Raw genomic sequence first — 23,756 nt, 5'->3', positions numbered from 1 at the left:
TGATTCCCACACATGAATCATCAAATCATTAAAAGATTGACCAATTCTTTTAAAGCATTAAGCATAGTAATAAAAATTTATCATGCAAATAATAAAGGTCTTGAATTGAATTAAGCAAATAACTATATAATCTTAAGATCAAAATCCATATAAACGCTTGCTAAGAGAATTTAGCTAGACATCATTAAATTCAACATACTCAAGAAAATTAAAGGGTAAACACAGCAAGAACACATCAAATAATGAATAGAATAACAAGAAAACTTTAGCCTTTGAAGGTAGAAGACGAGTGCAACAATTAAGCCTTTCTCCCTCTTGAATTCAGATTCTTCCTGCCCTTCTCTTCTGATGTGCTAAGATTGCTTCCTCATCTCTTCTGATGTGCTAAGATTGCTTCCTCTTCTCTTCTCTATTGAAATCTCTCTAAGGATGTGCCCCTTTGCCTTGAGTCTATGATCATTTTTATAACGCAACCTCCCCTCAATTGCTTCTAAATGCAAACTCCTAATTCAACACGAATTAGGTTTCTTAATCTTTATCTCAGTTGAATTCCTATATCTTCTGTGTTGCCAACTACCAGACCCGAAACTTGTAGCTCGAATTGCACTTGGTTGGCGGTGGAATTTGGTTGAGTAATAAACACAAGAGTTTTATCTCTATCTCTTATCTTTAATTATACGTTTGAATCACCTCAATCCAAGTTGTAGGCAAAAAGTTATGCCCAAAATATGGGAACTATATCAAAATCGGAAATTTCCCGATTCTTGTGCATACATATCAAATTCGATTTTAATGGATTATCTCCTTCATGGCTACATCCTGGAGCATCATTATTGCATGGTCCTTCTTCTGATTATCTTGATCAATTAAATCGAATTCGTCCTTAAAATTGCACAATTATGCTCCAAGTCATCTTGCAAGACAATTTCATCATAATTAGTGCAATACCATGCTAATTCCAAAAACATTATTACAAAAATCATCAAGTTAGAGGTATGAAAATATATAAAAATATAGGCTTATCGGATTGGAAAATTTCAGCACTTCACTCTACAACAAATGCCACGGATGGAGAATGCCTAAGTTGATGCCCTCTTTAATTTTGCTAGTTCCTTGGAGTTGGACCTCGGCCGCATTGTTCACATTGAAGAACTATCTCGCCCTAGTATTGAAGAAAAGCTAGTGTGCCTAATCCAAATGGAGCCATGCTGGATAAACTGAATCCTCACCTGTGCACCACAAACAATTGCCCGATGACAGGAATGAAGCCAGAAATGTTACATGTAAATCGGCTTTGTATGAACTTCTGAAGAACAAGCTTTATAGAAGATCCTTCGCGTTGCCTACCTTAAATGCCTACCTCTAGACAAGGGAAACTATGTCCTAAGGGAGATACATGAAGGCCTTTATGCTTAGCACAGAAAGAATTCAAACAATGATACTTTTGACTTACCATGAAAGAAGATGCCATCCAACTAGTCTAGAAATGTGACCCATGCAAGTGACATTCCAACATGCCCAATCGGCATACCACAAAACTCTCCTACCTTAGCAGCCCATGGACCTTTGTGCATTGGGGGATGGACATCCAAAATCCCTTTCCTCCTTTAATGGGTCAAAGGAAACACTTGATCGTGGTAATTGACTACTTCACCAAGTGGGCGGAAGCTGAGCCTGTTGTAATTATCACGACGAGGAACATACAAAACTTCTTTTGGAAAAATATCATTTGTCGCTTTTGCAGACCTTACAAGCTTGTCACTAATAACAACCAACAATTTGATGATTCCAAATTTAGGGAGTGGTACGCAAGTTTAGGGATAAAGTAGTGTTACACCTCGATCGACTACCCTCAGACTAACGACCTGGTCGAGGTCACCAACATAAAACCCTTAACAGCCCAAAGACCAGACTCGACAGAGCCAAAGGACTATGTGCAAATGAATTTCCTAGTGTATTGTGGGCTTACATAACCACACCTCAGATAGCCATAGGACAAATCCCCTTCAGTCTTGCCTTTGGAAGAGTGTAGTCATCCTAGTAGAGATCCACAAGCCAACACTTTGGACCGAAGCCTATGTCAAAGCTGATAATGAGGAACTCCGGGGTAGCCTTGACATACTAGAAGGTGTTTGAGAATAAGCACAAATCATATTGCAACCTACCAACGGAGGGTGGCACGATACTATAACTCTCGAGTTAGGAAATGCCAATTCAAGGAAAGTGACCTCGTCCTCAAAAAATTCACTATTCCAAAGATTGACATGAAAAAACTCGGCCCTAATTGTGAAGATCAATGCCTCTCACTTAGAACTTAGAAAACCTCCGAATGTATTACAATTGATGTAAGTTGATGTACTCAAGCTTAATAAAAAAGAAAGTGTTCCTCTTCACCATTCTCTTGTAATTGTACTTTTTGATTACTTGGTATAGTTTTGTATTACTTCCTACAAGTCCCATATGACCTTGGCCACATCTTAAAGCATACAACCTTAAATGGTTACATGCCTAACAGGCCATCTTGGTCGAGCAAAGAACCTTAGGACCTTGATATTAACTAAGATGTTAAAATTCAAAGGTTTAAATAGTCATCAGCCACTACGGGTCAAACACCTCAGCCGCTCATGATGACTAATTATGTAGGGAAGGGGCTCGGGAAGTCAATGCCCTACACTACTATGAGCATTACAAGTCTAAATACCAACACATTAAGAAAAACTACGTTGTACAACCACATGTAGCAAAAAAAATTCTACTTCCATTGAATCTCTTTGATGAAGCTTGGGCATCAGACCAAGTAGGCCCAACCATCACAACTTTTAAGAAAGTTAAACTTAGGCATCCCTAGTATGCCCTTTAGCCCCGGTCGCCATTGTCTTCGAAAGGGTGTTGTCTCCTTGAACCTTAGGCTGGACATTGTTGTCATGGTCTACTACCCATTCCCAACAATCTTTAGGCTTTGGCCTCAGTGAAGAGGTCCAAAATGTTGACATCGAAATCAAGGATAACAACCAGCACCTACCCCTTACATAGCTCAAACCCCTCCAAGTAAGATAGGCCTTTGAAGTCAACCAATATTGATGGTCGACGAGAAGCACTATCCCTATTGTAAGATGTTGGCCAACACCTTCCTTCGAGATGGTATCACTCTTCTTTAGATTCCAGGTAGGGTGGAAAGGAGCTCAACAAATGAACGACTCGTTATCCTTCGACAACGTGGTTAGGGTAGGAAGCACCACTTGCTGATAGGCTGGAGTTGCAGAAGGGCTCTCATCATGACACGAAGCCCCATGAATTGACGACTTGATAACCATCTTATTTGGGGGCCTTTCATCCCTTCCCCCTTCGAAAGGCCTCTTCATTTCCATTTCCCTCTTTTGGGCAGATTCGGCCTTAACCCTCTTCCTTGTATTATCATCCGCTACCCTTTTCTAACTAGCCCCAACCTTGGAGCCTCTCTTTGTAGCCTTAGCCTTTTTAGTGGTTGGGGGTGGCAATGAGTCGAGCTTTTCATGAGCTATTCGAGCTCAACTCATGAAAAGCTCAGTTTAAACCAAGCTTTGAGCAGAGCTCGAGCCCATTTTAAAGGATCATTTGCTAATTGAGCTGAGCTCAAGCCTAATAAAGCTTTGTTCATGAGGGTCGCGAGCCTAATTGAGTCTCTACATACATACATACATACATACATACATACCACTATCCAAATTCGCCCATGTCACATGACTACTTAAGATGTCATGTGATGACACCTGATTAATCCAATTAACCATTGGGCTTTAGGCCCACTAAGGAAGTGGCTTACGTCCCTTATTAATTGTTGGTTAACTTGGCTCTCTTTGTATGGCGTGGGACCCTAACATTGATCTCACAAAAGCCATATGGGTTCAGCCTAGTTTCTGTGACAAAACATGGCCAAATTCAAATTCATTGCTAAGCACAGTAAACACCTGAGTCCATCAATATGGGCTCTTAATGGGCCCAACATTTACACTAAATGGTCATTGAGCCCAACCATCTTATGAAGGCCCAAGGACAATGGTCTTAAGTGGGATTAGCCCTTCAGGTATAAAAGCCCTAAATGGTCTTACACTTAACCTCTCGGCCCTTAATGATCAAACACTGCCTGACAAGGGAGGACCTCTCCCTCAGTTGCGATGTGTAGTGTTTGCACTCTTTGCTCAGATGGATCCCGAGAACATATATATATATATATATATATATATATATATATATATATATATATATATATATATATATATATATATATATATATATTGCAAAACAAATTTTAAACAAGTTCGAAATCGACTATCACCAATTTTGGCTTTCATCAGAGAGAGTGTAGCCCCGATCATTCATTTTGTCCAACAACGGGGCTGATCCTGTCACTATGATCTCACTGATTGGCATATCAAAGATAGCCCAATCCGACACCCAGTGCAATACCATAATTGAGTCTAGGGGTTAAGTGTAACTTTCTAATTTTTCCCATTAGTCTCCAAGGTCCAGGGCATAACTAGAAAATGGTCGGGGTTCAGTGTTTCAAAAAAAAACACACTACATATGCTTCGAGTCTAACCCTGGCAACTGAGACAAGCCACCCCAACCTTCTTGGCAGCACATTAGTGTCAGCCTTGGCAGGATAAACTTCCCCAAGTCTATCCAATGGTTGAAAACATTATGGACTAACACGAGTCTCATAAGCGTCCAGTTTAAGGGTAATTACACAGAAGCACACCAAGTATATGAATCAATTATGTACTTTTATCCATTTACAATAAATGTTTAATGTACATCAATCTTATTGGAGCTAAGGACATACACTATCTAATATTACATGTATTCATATACTAATACTAAGGGCTTCTCCCTCAAACATAGGGCTAGCCTCTTATGGTCTTAGGAAATTTTGATTAAAAAATTAAAATATATGTAGAATGGGGCAAGTCCCGCTCCATGTTATTTCCCAATCCAAGTTTGAAAGAAATTTTATTCATATCTTTTAACAATGGGAAAATCTATGATGCAAAAAAGATATGGTATGGAAAGACTTTTGACCAATGAAAACCCACCCATGAATTTTGATAAATAACACCATATTCCCTACCATGTTTATGATTCTAGTTTATTAGTCAATTGATTTTTGGATATCATATCTTTTCCATGTCATAGTCGAACCCTTTAACAATAAATCAAATCTGATTTTAATTTTGTAACTCGAATAAGAAAGCATATAAATTTTTTTGAGACGTTAGATCAGTGTTGCTTTTTTATTTCTTTATTTTTAGGCCTATAAGGCAAATTATTCATTTAAGGCCCCATTTGGAATGAGTACAAATACAAATGCATACACTACAAACCGAGCCTAAGTTGTTTATTGAGCTATATCAATGTTAGTCTTATTTGTTTAGATAAGGTTGACAATTATAAATCGAGGCTAAGGTTGCATTTTTCTTTTGGTAATAGCTAAGGTTGCATTTGGGCAAGTTTAGATTTTGTGCTTTCAAAATCCAAAAGCACAAAGCCTCAATGTTAGGCTTTGTCAATTGTCATGCTTTGGGATTTTTTTTTCTTTCTTAATTTTTGCTTTGATGGGGCTACAATACAATGGGGGTATTCCCAACGCAAGCTGTAAATGTTGTGAGGATGAAATTTGTGAATAGAAAATTTCAATTCATCTTTCTATATATATCCTACAGAATGAACAATGTTCTCATACGCTGGTATAACCCTTTATGGTTTCAAAAATTTTCACAACATGACAATTAATATTGGATACCCATTAAAAAGCTCTCATGCTTTTAGAGTTTCAGTGAAGTATCTAGCTAGATCAGCTATCAATCAATCTATTTTATATTGACCCACCATGAATCCTCTTTCTATTAAATTAGGGTTTTAAGAAAACAAGAACCAATACTTTACAACCCACTATTTAATTAAGAAGCATCATATCATACTGTAGTACGTGATCTCTGATTGTAATTGATGGAAAACAAAAGGCAATGTATATGTTAATCAATGTTTTAAAAACTGGCTCGGAGGCTGAATTGTTTTTGTCTCCGGGTTGCAGGTCAACGGTTTGACCAATCAGGTCAAACGGTTTAGATCGTGCCACATCAGCGTATATATGTATTAAGTATATATATTTATATACATATATATGTGTGTGTATATATGTATGTGTATAAATATATATTTTAGCAATAAATAATAATGTGTAAATATGTTTTAGATATATTATATGTATTCTTTTATATTTAATATATGTTTTTAATTTTTTATTTATAAAAAATATTAAAATTGCAATTTGAACCTAAAACATGTTTTTTTTTTTGACGAAAATAGCAGGGCAAAGCACATATGGCCCCTTGGGACGCATAGATCTCGAAAAGTTACCCAAGCTAAAAAAAATCACCCCAATCGGACATTGGAGTGCAAAGTTATGGCTTCCGAAAATTTGCATGTATTTAGTGTGCAACCTGCGACCCGATCATCAGGTCGAACAGATCAACAGTCAAACTGACTGGTTTGAAAGGTTCTTGACCAAGTCAACGATTTTGACCGTCTGATTGGTCTTGACTGAATTGGACCCAGAATCCTGACCGGGTGATAGTTCGAACAGTTCAACCAACTGGGTTAAAGACGGATTGAAAGCTTTGATGTTGATCAATGGTTGCTTGTATTTTCCCCTCCTTTTTTTTTTGAAAAAGGTGGTCATATCTATAGTTCTATACAAGCATATTACCTACCATTTATAAAAACGAGAATGGTCAATTCTTTGGTCGAACACCCTGATTTTTATTTCCAATTTTATCCCTTTTTAATATATCTTTGAATAGATTGGTGAACAAACTCAAAGCCTTTTAGTTTTGCCCCTACATATAACAGAAGTCAAGTGTTCCAAAAACACAAACACGTGGATAGAAAGAGTCTACATGATTTCTGTCAATTTACTTCTATGTTGTAGACCTATTTAAAACTGTATTTTAAAGTTACATGGAGGCAAAAAAAAAATCATGGCAATGTATACGTGGTGCAGTACTATGGAGATTATGATGTAAAAGAAATGCTAGGATATAATTTGAAAATTTTGAAATTATTTGTAATGTCAAAATTTATTGAGGTTACTAATAGTTAAAATAATAATAATAGTAATTTTTAAAATGATTTACAATTATAACAAAAATATTTATAATTCAATAATAATTATTTTGTTATTCAATAATTTGATAATTTCATAATAATGGTAATTTAAGTAGTTGTTATTATCAATTTATTAGTCATTATTAAAAATAATTATTTATATTTTGACTATTAATAACCGCAATAATTTCAAAATTATGAAATTATTGAATAATAAAATTACTGTAATTACTCAAATTTCCACAATGATCAAATTTCGGAAATAACAAATCATTGAATAAAAAATAATTTTAACAAAATTATTGAATAACAAAAGTTATTTTAAAAACCACTGTTATTATTTTTAAATTCTCAATAATTTCCAATAAACTTGAAATTATCAAATATTTCTATGGGATAATTATAATTGTTATTATTATGTAATTATCATTTTCGAAATTATTTTAATTACTATTATTATTTAACAAAAATTATTATTATTCAATAATTCTCGTTATTATTACTGATTTTCTCATAATTATCCTTAATGAAAATAGATAAATAGAAGAAGTTAAAAGTAATATAATGATAACTTTATTTTTAAAATTAGTGTTATTATTATTTAATTATCAATAAAAATGTTAGTAATTGTCATTGTTAATAAGAAAATTACTGAAATTACCATAATTATGAATTTATTGAATAAAAAATTGTTATCAATAATTGTTTTGAATAACAAAATTTAAATAATTTTCTGTTATTTCTAATAAGAAAATTATTGAAAATTATTTTAAATAATGGTAATTATTGGAATTGGCATAATTATAAATTATCAAATTATTGGATAATAAAATAATGGTGTTCTTATGGCATTTTTTAGAGTGTTAGTAAGGAATTTTCAATTTCTTAACAATTTCTATGAAATTTTGTACTGTTTTAGGAGGATAGGAGGATGGTGTTTTGTTTAGAACATGAGTTAGATATCACAACTGGGGATTATGATATATTGATTCAATGATAGATTTCAAGTTGTCAATGTAGGCATTGCAGAACAAAATGTTGCTTTAACAATTCTTCAATTTCAAGCCAATTTAGTTCAAAGGTCCTAAGAATAAGTGCTTAGTAGATGATTTAGGTCGCAATGGAACTACTAAAATCAGTCAAGTTGATAGTTCGAGAATGACAAAGTGAGAAAAAAAAGGGGATACCTTACCTGGTTAATCGGTTGAGTTGTAGTTCTACCATTGGTTAGAGAAGACAATGGAGAATAAAGTGTCATTTTGAAATCTAACCCTATGTTTTTGGACGATTAAAAGGCATAAGTGGAATTTTAAAATCTAATTGGGGACAATTTTGGAATCAAAATTTTGAATAAGTGCTTATTGTATAAGCCCTTAAAAAAAGTTGAAATTTTAAACTTCTCCAATAAGCACTTATTTCGAGCTTATTTCCCAAATGCCAATAAGTGCTTAATGGTTTGGCCCCGACCCAAAATAACTTCTTACTCAAATAAGCATTTATTATTAAGCACTCCCAAACTTGGCCTTAGTAGTTGATGAACTTTAAAGTTGATTGCATTGGGTGATTTTTTTTGCTATGAACATTCATTAGGTTATTTAAATCTTCAATCATATTCTTTTCATCTAATCATGTAAAGCGTGTCAAATTATGAGTAGTTTATCAAATTGAGTAAACTTCCACGACTTCAATCTTAATTGTTTGGTTCAATTTAGCTTGGTTTCCATCCTAATGATTAGCTTAAAATCTTAATTGTTTGATTATAAGCTAAAGTTGGCATATAAATTGATGAAGAATTGAGTTATTATTGTTATTATTATTATTATTTTGAATAAGGCAAGGCAAATTTATTAGAAAATAAAACAAAGTATACAAAACATATATGAAAAGCAGAAAATAGAGACAAAGCAGGTCCCATAAGCCACTCCAACAACACAAACTTTGAGCGGGCCTAAGATCACAAGAACAAGACCTAACAAAGACCTCAATTATCCTACCTACAGAGGCCCAAAGCACCCCCCTAAACCATGAAAAAGCAAAAAAAAAAAAAAAAAAAAAAAACTTGCTAGATGACTTAATTACTTCTACCTCTGCCTCTTCTACTCTCCCTTTGGTGCTACAAGTCCCATGGGAAGGAGTATAGCAACGGGCAGGTCATAATAGTCCATCAATAGCTTGGACAAAGCAGATCCCACAGTCCATTATTATTTTTGTGTATTATTTTTCATACTTGAAATTTGAAAACTACTTTATAATAATTCAAATATATTCTTCTAGCAATAATATGATAAACATGCGCGTGCAATGCACTGCACCCCACTAGTATTATCTAAAAACCATATGATCGAATAACATCAAGCATACTTCATTTACCTATTTGAATTTATTATTAAAATTAAATTATTTGGGGGTAAATTGGAAAAAATAGAACTTGGGCAAAATCTGTGATGCATAGAGGTGTAAAGTGGGTTGTGCCACCCTCCCCGGTGAAAAATTTGGGGGTCGACCCGGCACAGCCCACGGCCTGGGCCCATGTGGGCCCAAGGGTTGAGCCTTGGGCCAGGTCAGGCCGTATATCGGGCCAAAGCTATTTATTTAAAAAATTGACAAAAAAACTTAAAATTTTAATTTTATATGAATTTGGTGTATAAAATTGCTTATATATGCAATAATTAAATAAATTAGTATAATAAAATTGAAAAGAACAATTATTTTATTAATATATTATATAGTATATATTATTATATAATTATATATAATATATATAAAATATATATATGGGCCATGTCGGGCTGTGCCACTAGCCGGGCTACAGGTTGGGCCGTGCCAGCTCGTGGACCTAAAATCCCAGGCCTAGCATGGTCCGCATGGTCGTGCCGAGCCGCTGGCGGCATGGCCCGATTTACACCTCTAGTGATGCATTCACTGCACCATGCATCAAAAGATGTAATTAGTTGAATGTGATGGCAAATAAACTTTATATATTAGGGTATGGTATTAGGTTAAACCTTCAACTCCCATATTTTTAGAAAGCAAATAAACTTTATATATTAGATGTTAAATTTAATAATATTTTGAATTTTATATGAATAATAATTAATAATTTATGCATTTTTTAAATGTTTTAGTCAAATAAGTAGAAAACTTGTTTATTTGTGTTATTTTACTTATTTATTTTTCATATATAACAAGAAATAATAGAAAATTAGATGCAGATTCTAAACCCAATCTGCCCCTACCCTTGAATGTGAGGAGGGTAATGTCGGGGAGGATTTTGCATTTTTTATGAGTGGGGAGGATTTGGATTCTCAAAATCCAACCTGCTATAGGTTTTGACAAATATGGGTTAGGAGGTTTAGAGAGAATCTAAAAATTTACAAAACCCTCTCCAAACCTGCCCCAATGCCATTCCTACTTGCAACATCAACCTGTTGAAAACCAGTACCATCACCACATTAGTCATTCACTGAAATTTAATTTCTCCAACCTGTTGTATGAATTTTCCTACCTTTCATTTCCTTTCCCTACTTTTTTCTTCAAACCAAACACAACCTAAAGGATAGATGTCCATTATTTATTGGGCGCCCAGTAATGCACCGCATGAGAGTCCTTTAGATTTCCTTTTGCTTTGCCATTGATAAAGGATTCCAATCTACAGCTATTTTTTCTTGCGATCTTGTGAATTGTGGACATCCTCTCTCTTGAGTTGATAATGTCCCATTCCCAAGAAGTGGTTATAGCTTTTCTAGAGGTCCACCATTTTTTATTGGACCCTAGCATTAAACCGTCCAAAAATCAGGGCCCAGGATTGCTGCCCCAATCACACACACACGTACGTACAAATAAGTTCAATTTTTTTTATTTACATTAAGTAAATGTAGTCGATTGAGAGTTGATTTTGTTGATGGGATTTAACCTACAAGTTCAGAATTCAGTGATAAACATTTTGACAAACAAAAAAACGGGGAGAAATATGGACATGCCTAATGCAAGATTTGTGATTTACAATGCAGAGCTATAAACATTCAAAATGTCAAAAATCCCTATTCTATACACTAATGCCTTGGATGGGCATTAATTCCGAACTGACACCCACCCCAACTGTACTTTAGGCCTAAAAATTTTGGCCCTGGGCTGAACTGTCATTCTCCCCCCAAAAAGACAAGTATCATGGATTTCCTCTCGTTCTTTGCAATTAGAAACTAATCAAAGGCCCCCTAAGGAAACCGTCTCGAGGCGCTCTTAACGAGCAAATAAAACACACACACGCATGCACCACCGCCTTATATCTTATGGGAATTTTAGCAAAAACGAAGACAGAGACAAAAACAGGGATCTTAAATTTTTTCTTTTATTGGATTTTATTTTAAAAATTTAAGGAATAGTAGAGGATAAATTTAATATCTTAAATCGATATCAATTATCAGAAATAATAGGGATAATGCAGGACAATACTTACAATTATCATAAACAATAGGGATAATGCAGGACAATAAGAAATTTGCCCTTATAAATTGTATGATAAAGGGAAAGTTTCTTAAACTACCCTTACGGTTTAGCTAATTGACTAAGTATACCTTACTATTTGACTATTGTCTAATGCTATCCTTATTGTTTTTGGAAAACTACCATTAGCCCTTAAGTTAAATATTAACAGAAGGGCTGAAATGCCCATTTAGCCCTTAAGTCAAATTGAAAGCTCCTTTGGTTCTTCTTCATTTTCCTCGGTTTGTCTTTGCTGCTCAGGTCCAGATCTGAGTTCCTTCACATGAAATGAGGTGGGTAGGTACAAAGCTTTGAACAAATACAAAACAGCACCAACCTCTTTCTCTCTCTCTCTCTCCCCTTCATTCTCTCTCCCTCTTGCCCCTGTTTCATCATGTCATTGCTGCAAGTTGCAGTGGTGGCAGAAGACCTCTCCACATGTAGTTTTTGAAGCTTGTTGAAGATGTTCATTGTGTGCTTTACCAAAGCCGACTCCGCTTACACGATTCTTGATGAAATTAATTACCATATAATAGACGTTTGATCAGAGCTCCACCCAGAAACGCCCAAAAACCCAAAAAACCCACCAGTGACAATTCCCATTGGTTGAGTCTTTTTTTCCGACTGATTCCATTTTAGTATCGACAAAGCCCTATCAAAGGTAATTAGTCAACATTTAAACATTGCTTGGACGGTTGCAGAAGAGCCATGTGTTGCCACTGGTTTGAACGCCGAAGAGTTGATTCCATCTTCGGTTGTTAAATGAAAGCTAGGGCTCTTGTCATTCTAGCATAGGACCCACAAATCACTGTTGGTGATGAAACAGTTTAGTTGTTCTTCCTCTCGTCCCTATTTCATCACTACTGTCCCTTCTACATCCATGCTTGAACGCTACAGAGTGGAGTTGCCTCTATAGGGAGCCGTCTCTGGTGAGATTGAAGCTCGGAGAGAACCAATGAAAAGAGGAATAACTCTTTTTGCCATCAAGATGGATTTTTATTTCACCACAGAGTGGAACTTCTGGTTTTCATTGGCAAATCGGTAGGAAGTGTTAGTGACTCTTTAGAAAAAGATAGCGAAGGAGGGAGATGGATGAAAAGGTAAAATTGGGTTTTAAAAAAATATTTATCACGTGTTATGAAATATTAACGAATGCTAAAAATAAGGGTAGAACTAGTCAAATGTTAAAAACAGTAAGAGTAGCATTAGACGATAGTAAAACAATAAGACTATACTTACTCAATTAACGAAATCATAAGAGTAGTTTACGAAATTTGTCCTAGAATAAATTCCAACGGGGGTATAACAGTAAATTAAACCGGTGGGATGGACCGCCGACTCCAGAACTACAATCGTCAAACACGCTTTCTTCCTTTTCGTGTCTTCCTTCATTTCTTTTGGGGGATTTCGTCGAACACCACAAAGAAGTAAGAAAGAGGAGCTAAACACTAGACGAGCGAGCAACAATGTCTCTTCGACCCAGTTCCCGAACCGATGCTCGCAAGAAATCCTACAAGACTGGCGTTGATGCAGACGAGGCTCGGCGAAGAAGGGAAGACAATCTTGTCGAGATCAGAAAGAACAAACGAGAGGACAATCTCCTAAAGAAACGCAGGGAGGGGCTTCTTCAAGCCCAGCAGCCTGCCGAACTTTCTCAAGCCACTTCTGGAACCGAGAAAAAGGTATTCCTTCTTGTCTTCAAATATTCGGTTGATGTTTGTTTGTAAATGTTCGATGATTTGATCTTTTTCCGATATTCCAAATTCTTACGATACGATGATTCCTGATTCTGCGTTTATCGGTTGTATTTTTATTGTTTGTTGTTTTTGTCTGTTCCAGAGTCGATTTTGTTTTTGCTCTGTTTTAGTGTTGTTTGGGAAATTAATTCCTTATACTATTCCTTTTCATTTTTTCTCTTTCCTCCGTTACCTGAGGTTGTAGATTGATGTATTAAGTTCTAATTTTCAAGAAAATAAAAGAACATTTCCAACGTATACCCAACTTGCAGTTATATTTTTATTGTCAACCTCTCTTTCTCTCTCTATGTTAGTATCTGGATTCTAGAGGGACGAGAGTAGTGTTATTAGATTTAGATAAGAATTATAAGATTTACTACGGAGTACCATCTAGTAGTAATTGTTCTTTACTTTTTTCTCTTTTGTAATTGTTAATGTTGCAAACTTACATGTTTCATACAATCTTCATTTATTACGCTAACCTTCTGAAGCACAAAAAAGGATCCAATTATCTTATTAAGCAAAAAAAAAAAAAAAACTCGGGGATGGTTAAATAGGCTCTTTCTGACAGATGGCTATGGATGTTCAGTGAAAAAATAAAATTCATGGATAAGTGTTATTGTGGTCGAATATGGAAGATCAAACATTGGTTGGGTTAGTACTGAAAGTCCCACAATTGAAGTCTATAAAGTTGAGCAGTTCTTGAAAAACAAACAGTTCATCACGAAAGGGTTTTGTTTCCCTGTTAAAATGTACAATCTTCGGTGTCTCAGGTGCTTTTTCTTTTGTCCAATTGTTTGCATTATTTCATTCACCTTGCACCATAAGAGGACTGAAAAACTTCCCTTCTCTACTCCTGGATTCGTAAGTAAAGCCATCACTTAAGCAGATCTTGAATCAACAACACTGGTAATGCAGTCAGAAGGTTTTACTTCTATTTTGTAATGGAGTAATTGAACCCTGAGGTTGTTTACTTGACAAAGCACATGAAATGAGTACGTAGCTTAAAACTAAATTAGAATAACAAATAAAATATCTGCAAATTATACCAAGGGACTTAATTAACACAGTTCCAAAAAATATGAAACCCCCTTCCAAAAGGGAATTAATACCCAAGAATCTATCTCCTGGTTTGATAATCAATAATAAATATGGTAAGCAGCCAAGATATCTAATAAATAGTTTTAGAAGTTTAAGTTGGAGGGTCTCACCTCTGATCTCGGTCTACAATTGATAAAACTCAGATTAGATGTTCGTATAAGTCTAGATCCGAAGAAAGAGAAGAAGAAGAGGGAGAAGAAGGAGAAGAAGAAGGAGGAGAGAAAAGAATTGTCTCTGCCGAACTAGAGAAAAAAGTTACTCTTCTCTAGTCGTCCCTTCTTTTATTTATACTCTTCTAAAGTATACAAGAATTACTATTGTGCCCTCACTTAAGTGAAAGCCACATCAACTGAACAAATATATATAACTTAACATAAAAAGTCTATACTACCCTTCTACAGCCGACTCTAACACTCCCCTTCAAGCTGGTGAGTATATGTTATATAGTCCCAGCTTGTTACATATGTAGTCCACTCTTCCCTGATTCAATCCTTTGGTAAACATATCTGACCATTGATTTCCTGTGTTCACATATGTTGTACTTATCACTCCACTAAGCACCTTCTCATGTACAAAGTGACAATCCACTTCTATATGCTTCGTCCTTTCATGAAACATTGGATTAGAGGAAACATGAACTGCAACTTGATTATCACAGTATAGCTTTATAAGAGTGTCAATCGAGTATCTCATCTTCTCTAAGAGATGCTTCAACCACACTAGTTTGCATGTTGTGTGTGCCATAGCCCTATATTCAGCCTCTGCACTACTTCTTGCTACCACCGTTTGCTTCTTGTTTTTCCACGTCACTAAGTTCCCACCAAGAAAAGTGCAATACCCTGTAATGGACCTTCTGTCAGATATGGAACTGGCCCAATCAGCATCTGTGTATCCCTTTATCTCAAGACTTCCTCCACTCTTATATAACAAACCGTGACCTGGAGCTCCCTTCAAATACCGCACAATCCTTAGGATTGCTTCCCAATTTGGAATTCGAGGATTCTGCATAAACTAACTCACTACACTGACCGCAAATGAGATATTAGGTCGAGTGATGGTTAGGTAATTAAGTTTACCTACCAACCTTCTGTACCTTCTCGGATTCTCAAACTCCTCGCCTGCATCACTACCCAATTTAACATTTGGTTCCATGGGTGTTTCAGCTGGTCTGCAAGCAACAACCCTGTTTCTTCTAGCAGATCAAGAACATATTTCCTCTGGTACAAATTAATACCATTCTTGGACCTCGGTACCTCTATCCCTAGGAAGTATCTTAATTTTCCAAGATCCTTTGTCTGAAAGTGATCATGCAAGTAAGTCTTCAACCTGTCAACCCCTGGTCTGTCACTGCTTGTGATAACAATGTCATTTACATATACCACCAAGAGAATCTTCCCATCATATGATTCATAGTTGAATACAAAATGGTCAACCTGACACTGTTTCATTCCAAACTTTTTCACCATTTCACTAAATCTCCCAAACCATGCACGGGGAGATTGTTTAAGTCCATAAATAGCCTTCTTAAGTCTACATAACTTCTCACCCTCCCCCTGAGCAACAAACCCTGATGGTTGCTCCATGTACACCTCCTTAAGGAGATCACCATGTAAAAAGGCATTCTTGATGTCAAGCTGAAACAAGGGCCAATCAAATATAGCAGCAAGAGAAATCAGAACACGAACTAACCCAATTTTGGTGAATGGAGAGAAGGTGTCCATGTAACCAATACCATATAGCTGTGAATAACCTTTGGCAACTAACTGAACTTTCAACCGTTCAACACTCCCATCAGGTAAGTATTTAACTGTGTACACCCACTTACAATCGACAACATGCTTACCATGCGGAAGAGTGGTGAGGTCCCACGTATGAGTACGAGTCAGGGTCGAGAGTTCTTCTTCCATTGCTTGGTGCCACCCTGGAGAAATGAAGGTTTCCTGGACATTCTTGGGAACACAGACAGGGAATAACATAGAAACAAACTGGCGATGGGAAGCTGAAAGGTGAGATACAGAAACATAATTGGAAATGGGGTGGAGTGCAATTGCATTTACCTTTTCGCAAAGCAATAGGGAGATCAAGATCAGAAACCGGGGGTGGGACAGGGATGGTAACAACTGCCGGATCTGTCGATGGTGACGAAGCTAGAGGAGGAGCCGGTGCTTGACGATGTGTATACACTTGCCGGATAGGTGGTCATCCCGCAGGTAGCTGCATTGGAGGCAAAGACTGGGTCACAATTGGAACAAGGGGAATGGGGTCCTTAATAGGAACGGGAAGAGGAGGTGATGGCAATGGAGGAGATGAAGTATTCGACTCGGAGAAGAAAGGAACAAACTCAAAGAATGTAACATCAGAACACACAAAAGAATGCCGAGAACGAGGATTATAACACTTATACCCTTTTTGAGTCTTGGAATAGCCAAGAAAGACACACTTAGTGGATCTAGCATCTAACTTGTCCATTCCAGGCCCAAGATTATGAACGAAATACACACATCCAAAAACTCTGGGAGTAAGGGGAAAATGAGACAACGTGGGAAACAAAACAGAGAAAGGGGACTAACCTTCAAGGATAGACATGGCCATGCAGTTAATAAGAAAGCAGAATGTAAGCATAGCATCACTCTGAAAGGGTTTGGGGACATTTATCTGATGTAAGAGGGACCGAGTTGTTTCCAAAAGGTGACGGTTCTTTCTTTCAGCCACCCCATTTTGTTGAGGGGTGTAGGTACACGAGGTTTGATGGATAATGCCATGTTGTTCCAAATATTTTTGAAAGGGTGTGGAAAAATACTCGTGGCCATTATCAGAACGAAGAATTTTAATATGTACACCAAATTGATTGCGAATTTCAGCATAAAATTTTTGGAAAATAGAAAACAGTTCACTCCTTTATTTCATAACGTAAAGCCATGTCATCCTTGAATAATCATCAACAAAAATTACAAGGTACTTGTAACCTTTATAAGACACTACTCTGTTTGGACCCCAGATGTTCGAATGGACTAAAGAAAAAGGACTCGATGTATGACTATCAACTTTAAGACTAAAGGAAATACGATGGTGTTTTCCAAACTGACACGACTCACAATTCAAATTAGAAAGATGACGAAACAAGTAACTGGAGAGCTCTAAGAGATGGGTGACCAAGTCTACAGTGCCATTGATGAGGGGAAAGAGATGATTGAAGGGCTGTTGCCGAACCACCTCCATCAAGATAATACAGTCCATCAGCTTCATGCCTTCCACCAATCTTCATCCCCGTCTTGAGAACCTGAAACACATAAGAGGAAGGGTAAAAGGTTATTGAGCAATTAAGAGACAATCGATTTACTAACATACATTAGGTTAAAGGGAAACTTGGGAACATATAAAACTAATGATAGGGATAATGAGTCTATGTCAACATTACCAACACCACATATGGCTGATGTAGAGCCATTGGAAAGAGTAAAAAATTGGGATGTAGAGGACGGAGAAATGGATGAAAACACACCTGGAGTCCTAGTCATATGATCGGAAGCTCCAGAATTTATAATCCAACGGGAAGGTGTGGATGCTAGACAAGTCGTACCTGAGTGTGCAAGGGTAGCCGTGTTCTATTGAGATGTACCCTGTATGAACCGCTCATACTCATCCCGTGAAACACTCACCATCTCCTTTCTGGAAGCATCTATAGATGTAGTGGGGATCTAATCAGTAACTTGAGATTCTTGTCTTGAACTACCACCATTTACAGCTACATGATTTGCCCAGGTTGAAGGTGGGCCATGTATATCATAGCAGAAGTTGATAGTATGTCCCACAATGAGTACACATTCTCTAAGTATTACCACGTCCTCTACCACGGGCCCCCCCTGAGTCTCGACTTCTAACACGACCACCACCACGACTATACATTCCACACCACCACGACCATACATGGGTCCACCACTACTACTACGGCCAGGTTGACCTCCTCTACCACCACGACCTCCCCCTCTCGTAATTGCAAATGCAGACCTATCCGATATAGTGGAAGTCTGTGGGTCCAACTGAAATCCTCCGAAGACGAGCAAACACTTCCTCAAGAGAGGGAAGAGCATATCCACCTAGTAACTGTGCCCTTACTGGTTCATATTCAGACTTGAGCCCTACTAAAAATCTGGTCACATCCAACTGCTCTCTTCTGTTGTTGCTGAATTTTGACATCAGGTGTAAGAGGGTGATAAACATTCAGCTCATTTCGTAGATTTCTCATACTTGCATAATAGTCCTCAAGACTCCGATTCCCTTGTTGCAAATTGAAGTACTCTTGGTACAGTTGATAAGCCCTAGTAGTGTTATCTTGTCCAGAATATAGTTTCCTTGCATGTAGACCTGTTCATGGGCTGGGCTCGGGCCGGGCTTTCACTTGTCACTAATGAAAATATACTAGGCCCGAGCCCAAGCCCGGCCCGACCACCGGGCCTATAACTTGGGCCCGAGCCCGGCCCTAGTAAAAAGCTCGAAGCCCAAGCCCAAGCCCGAAGCCCGACCTAATTGAAAAAAAAACAGTTTTCCCTATTCAAATTAGAATTAAAAATTCAGATATGGGCCTACAAGATGGTATTTTTCCCTTTCTTTTATATTTTAAAACACAAAATTGCATTCTTAAATCAAAAAATTTATTCAAATGGACATAATCAAATAACTAATTTTAAGTTTAATATTAGGTCGGGCCGGGCCGGGCTCGGGCCGGGCTATTTTGACAAAACCCGAGTTCGGCTCAAATTTATTGCGGGCCAGGCTTTTTGACCCGAATTTAAGCCCGCGGGCCTATAAGAATGTCTAAGCCCGTCTGGGGGCCGGGCCGGGCCAGCCCGTTCCCAACCCATGAACATGTCTACTTGCATGACCCCGGACCTCCTTGGCTGTATCTAAAAACATGAAGTTCACACTGATTTTGGGCTCCATGCTGTTCCATAGCCATGCCATAATTTGAGCATCCTCTTGCTCCCATTCATCATATACCGGAGAATCAATTGGGGGTTTATCTTCCCTCACATGCTTCACTTTCTTTTTGGCTTTAAGGAAAACTTCAACAGACTTAGCCCAAGGACATAATTCTCACCATTCAGTTTTATAGAGGTCATCTGCACATTTAGATAATCAGAAGGCACCATCACATTTGATTTGCATTCACTGCTGTCTCCCATGACTGCACAAGGAAAAAAGGGAGAAATTGTACCACTAGGTTATCACTCTACTGCCCTAATGAATCACCACACTACACACGAATGACTGAGCCCTACTAGGGTTCCTGGTATCATAGGTTTCAGCAACAACACTCACAACTCTTCACCACTATTAGCAACAACACCACTGCTGCCGTCTACTGTCAGCACTAGAAACCCTCACAATACATCTCACGAATAGGATATTCAGTTCTGCAGCATAAAAAAAACTTGCTACATGACAACTTGATTCGAAGATCATGTACCTGTCAAGTAGAGGGTACCAAGTCTGCACTGTCACCATCACAAAACCAGCCCTCTTCGAACTGCCAAGTAGAGGGTTTTCTACCAACCACACAAAACCACAACAACTGCACTCCTTGGAGGCATAGAAACCCCTAGAAGGAGAAAATGACCAGTCCTTTTCTTTCTTTATGGGAAATTCCTAGTGGTTAATGGGAATTCTGCAAAACCGTAGAACAGAATGCGCAGAACAGAAAAAAGAAGAGATGACTGATCTGAACTGATTATCGTGGCTCTGATACCATGATTAAACTCAAATTAGATGTTTGTATAAGTCTAGATCAGAAGAAAGAGAAGAAGAGGGAGAAGAAGGAGAAGGAGGAGAGAGAATTGTCTCTGCCGAACTAGAGAGAAAAGTTACTCTTCTTTAGTCGGCCCTTCTTTTATTTATACTCTTCTAAAGTATACAAGAATTACTATTGTGCCCTCACTTAAGTGAGAGCCACATCAGCTGAACAAATATATATAACTTAACATAAAAAGTCTATACTACCCTTCTACAGCCGACTCTAACAACAATCTTGAAAGCAACTGAACTATGCTAATTTTGATGTTTTTTTTTTTTTGTGAAGCAGTGCTCCTGCTAGACCTCACCCATTCTGTCAGCAATATGGCCATAAATACCATAGGTGAGATGTCATTCAGATAGATCTGGAGGCCAACAAACACTTTAGGGATAATTTCTTTTCTTTCTTTTTTCAGTTTTTTTTTTTTTTTTCCGTGAAGCAGTTCTCCTGCAAGACCTCATCAATTCTGTCAGCAATATGGCCATAAATACCATAGGTGCCATGCCATTCAGAGATGTGTGTGTGTGTGAGTGAGCAATATGGTCATAAATACCATAGGTGCCATGTCATTCAGATGTGTGTGGTCATAACTACCATAGGTGACATCTCACTCAGATAAACGGTCAACAAACACTTCGGGGATAATTCGACTCAGATAGACGGTCAACAAACATAAATACCATAGGTGCCATGTCATTCAGATGTGTGTGTGTGTGTGTGTTAGCAATATGGTCATAACTACCATAGGTGACATCTCACTCAGATAGACGGTCAACAAACACTTCGGGGATAATTTGATTAGGTAAGGATGGACTATGGAGCAGACAGGCTAATTTGTTTTGGTAACTTTTTCCCTTCTTAGTTTTGGGTTAAAATGTTTCTCTTATTGAATCAGAAAAAAAATATAAAAACAGAGAACCTTTCTTAAATGACATTAGATTTGCAAGAGTTTGCCTTGTTGGTGAGATAGCATATCCAATGCCATCAAAATCAAAGCAATGGATAAGTTTGCCACCTAAAACTTAGGCTGCAAGAAAAGCATTGGACTTGAAACATCCAACATTCATACGATCTAAGAACTCTCTAATAAGACTCTTAAACCAAATAATATGGAACTCCAATCCAATGGGGAAGACTGCTATCCAGTGACACAAAACCATGACATGGCTAACCTGTTGAAGTATACCAACAGTACCAAACTAATAATGCAAATTTCTATGAGCTTCTTAAGGACATTTTATGCCTTTCTCCAAGGATCTAGGAACAAGTTGGATGCCCCTGCATCATCCAGGTGGATGGTGGATCTTTAATTCCAGCAAAATGCTACTATATTTCCTGGTTAAGAGGCTGAGGATCCAATTAGTCTGGGGTTATTGGTTGTGCTTCTATGAAAATTCACTTAGATTTCTTGATTAGGTCTTGGTATTACATAGATACAAATCAGTACTTCTTGATGAAATTTCTCCAAAATGTCCCTTGCAACATTATTTAGACCCCGAGAATCTTTATACACTGAATCCCCAATGTCAGATAGGAGATGGTTCTGCTGAGGAGAGGAGGCTGATTTACCTTTGAAAGTGTGGGTGTTCCTTTACTCACAATCATCATCATCATCCAAGCCTTATCCCAACTATATGGTGTCAGCTACATGAATCCTGTTTCACCATTCTGTTTTATTTAATGCTGTATCCATTGTTAAATTATGGGTGCTTATTATCAATTCTTACTACTTTTGCCTATGTCCTTTCTAGCCTATCCCTAGCCCTTCTAGCCCTTTCAACTTACAACAAATCACTTCTTCTTATGGGTGCTGTTGATGGTCTTTTATGCACGTGACTAAATCATCTTAGTTTACTTTCTCTCATTTTATCACCTATTGGAGCTACTTCCTAGGTTCCCTTGGATTATTTCCTTACTAATCCTATTCTTCTAGTTTTTCCACTCATTCATCTCAGCATATGCAATTCTGTCACTCTTTGTTTTGCACATGTTGTTTCTTGACTGCCCAACACTCTGCTCCGTACAACATAGCTGGCGTTACAATTGTTTTAGTGTTTTATAGAAATTTCCTTTTATTCTAAGTGGTATTCACCTATCACAGAAAAATCCAGATGCACTCCTCCATTTGCCCCATCTTGGTTTCCTATCCTAAGTGTATCCTGATTTGCACTCCTATTCAATGATTTAAAAGGCACGCCTAGGAGCATAGGTGAGGCACATTTTAGGGTATGCACCTTGCCTAGGTCCAGGTGTAGCATTTTCAAAAGGCATGTGCCTAGTGTGCTTGATGCACCTAGGCGTGCGCTTGGTGTGCCTTGTGCTTCAGCCCAGGCGTGCGCCTTTTGAAAAGATATTTTTAAGAGACTTGAAATTATAAAACCTTTTTTATAGAGATTAAGAATTTTGTTGAGTTATTGGGCCGACTTTATTTATTTTTATTTACATAACTTAGTTAAGAAGTTATTGGGCCTTAGGCCCATTAGTTTATGTTAAGTGTGTTTTTCAGCTTCTTACAAGTAGCTGAGTTACTAAGGGCATACTTGTACTTGTACACTCTTTTTTATGAGTATATAATTAAAAAGAAAGGGGCGGTCAAACCTAATTTTTGGCTTCCTCTCATTCTCTTCTATTTCTTCTTCTTTTCTTTTCTAGTAGAAACTTTTCCCTTCTTCTTTCTTCTTTTTCACAAAGTTCATATCGAAGCAACTATCAAAACTTTTCTACTTGGTATCAGAGCAAGTTTCAAGACTTCTTGAGCTGCTCCATCATGCAGCCCTAGATCGGCTGATTGCATGATGAGGTGAAGGGATGATCGAAGACCTCAGGAAGCCCAGTTTTTGGATTTTTTGGTGGAATTACAATCCCTTGTAGCTGGTCTAGGGTTTTACACCAAAATCAGGAAGAACTGGAGAAAGGGGAGAGAGTCATGTTTTAGTAGGACTCTTCAATTTTGACCTAGGAAGTGGCACCCTAGTTTTCTAGGGTTCCTTGGAGCTTTCTGAAGGGGGTGGTTTAAGTCCCACCTTTTGGAGGCCTCTGGAGGGAGCGACAACCTCTTCTCTCTCTTCTCCCTCTCCTACGGAAAAAGGGAATCTTTGGAGGGAGGAGCTTCTAGGGTATCAGAAGGGTGTTTGAGGTGTCTAAAGGAGATAAATACCTCATTTTTCATCTGAAGTTGATTTCCTAACCCTTTTTGGGAGTTATGGAGGGCTATGGAGTTGAAAACAAACCGGGAAGTGAGATGAGACAAGGGAGAGGAGGTGCTGGAGACCTCTTTGGGGCTAGGACCATCACTACAATTAAGTTAGATGGTACAAACTACTTAGAGTGGTCACAATCTGCAAAGGTGGCTATTGGTGCTCGTGGGAAATTGGGGTATGTCATCGGTGAGGAAAAGAAACCCGAAACTAACTACTCTCGATGGGTATAGGAGAACTATACGGTAATGATTTGGCTGTGCAATTCCATGTTGCCCCATATAAGTAAAAACTTTTTATGGGCTA

General features: G+C 37.6%; 1 protein-coding gene across 1 annotated transcript in view; it reads left to right on the top strand.

The window, feature by feature from the left end:
• Window positions 1-12,419: 12,419 nt before the first annotated feature.
• The window catches only part of LOC148861235 (importin subunit alpha-4-like), a 48,836-nt gene continuing 37,499 nt past the window's right edge, over window positions 12,420-23,756 (top strand). Inside the window, exon 1 of the mRNA XM_088982689.1 lies at window positions 12,420-13,307. Within this exon, the coding sequence (XP_088838815.1) occupies window positions 13,092-13,307 (216 nt within the window). The 5' untranslated portion in view covers window positions 12,420-13,091. The remainder of the gene's footprint in view (window positions 13,308-23,756) is intronic.

Source organism: Nelumbo lutea, chromosome 4, assembly GCF_056320005.1.
Source record: "Nelumbo lutea isolate HS-2025 chromosome 4, American lotus-T2T, whole genome shotgun sequence".
Lineage (NCBI taxonomy): Eukaryota > Viridiplantae > Streptophyta > Magnoliopsida > Proteales > Nelumbonaceae > Nelumbo > Nelumbo lutea.
Note: the sequence above shows the minus strand (reverse complement) of the source record. Positions and strands in the feature narration are given on the sequence as shown.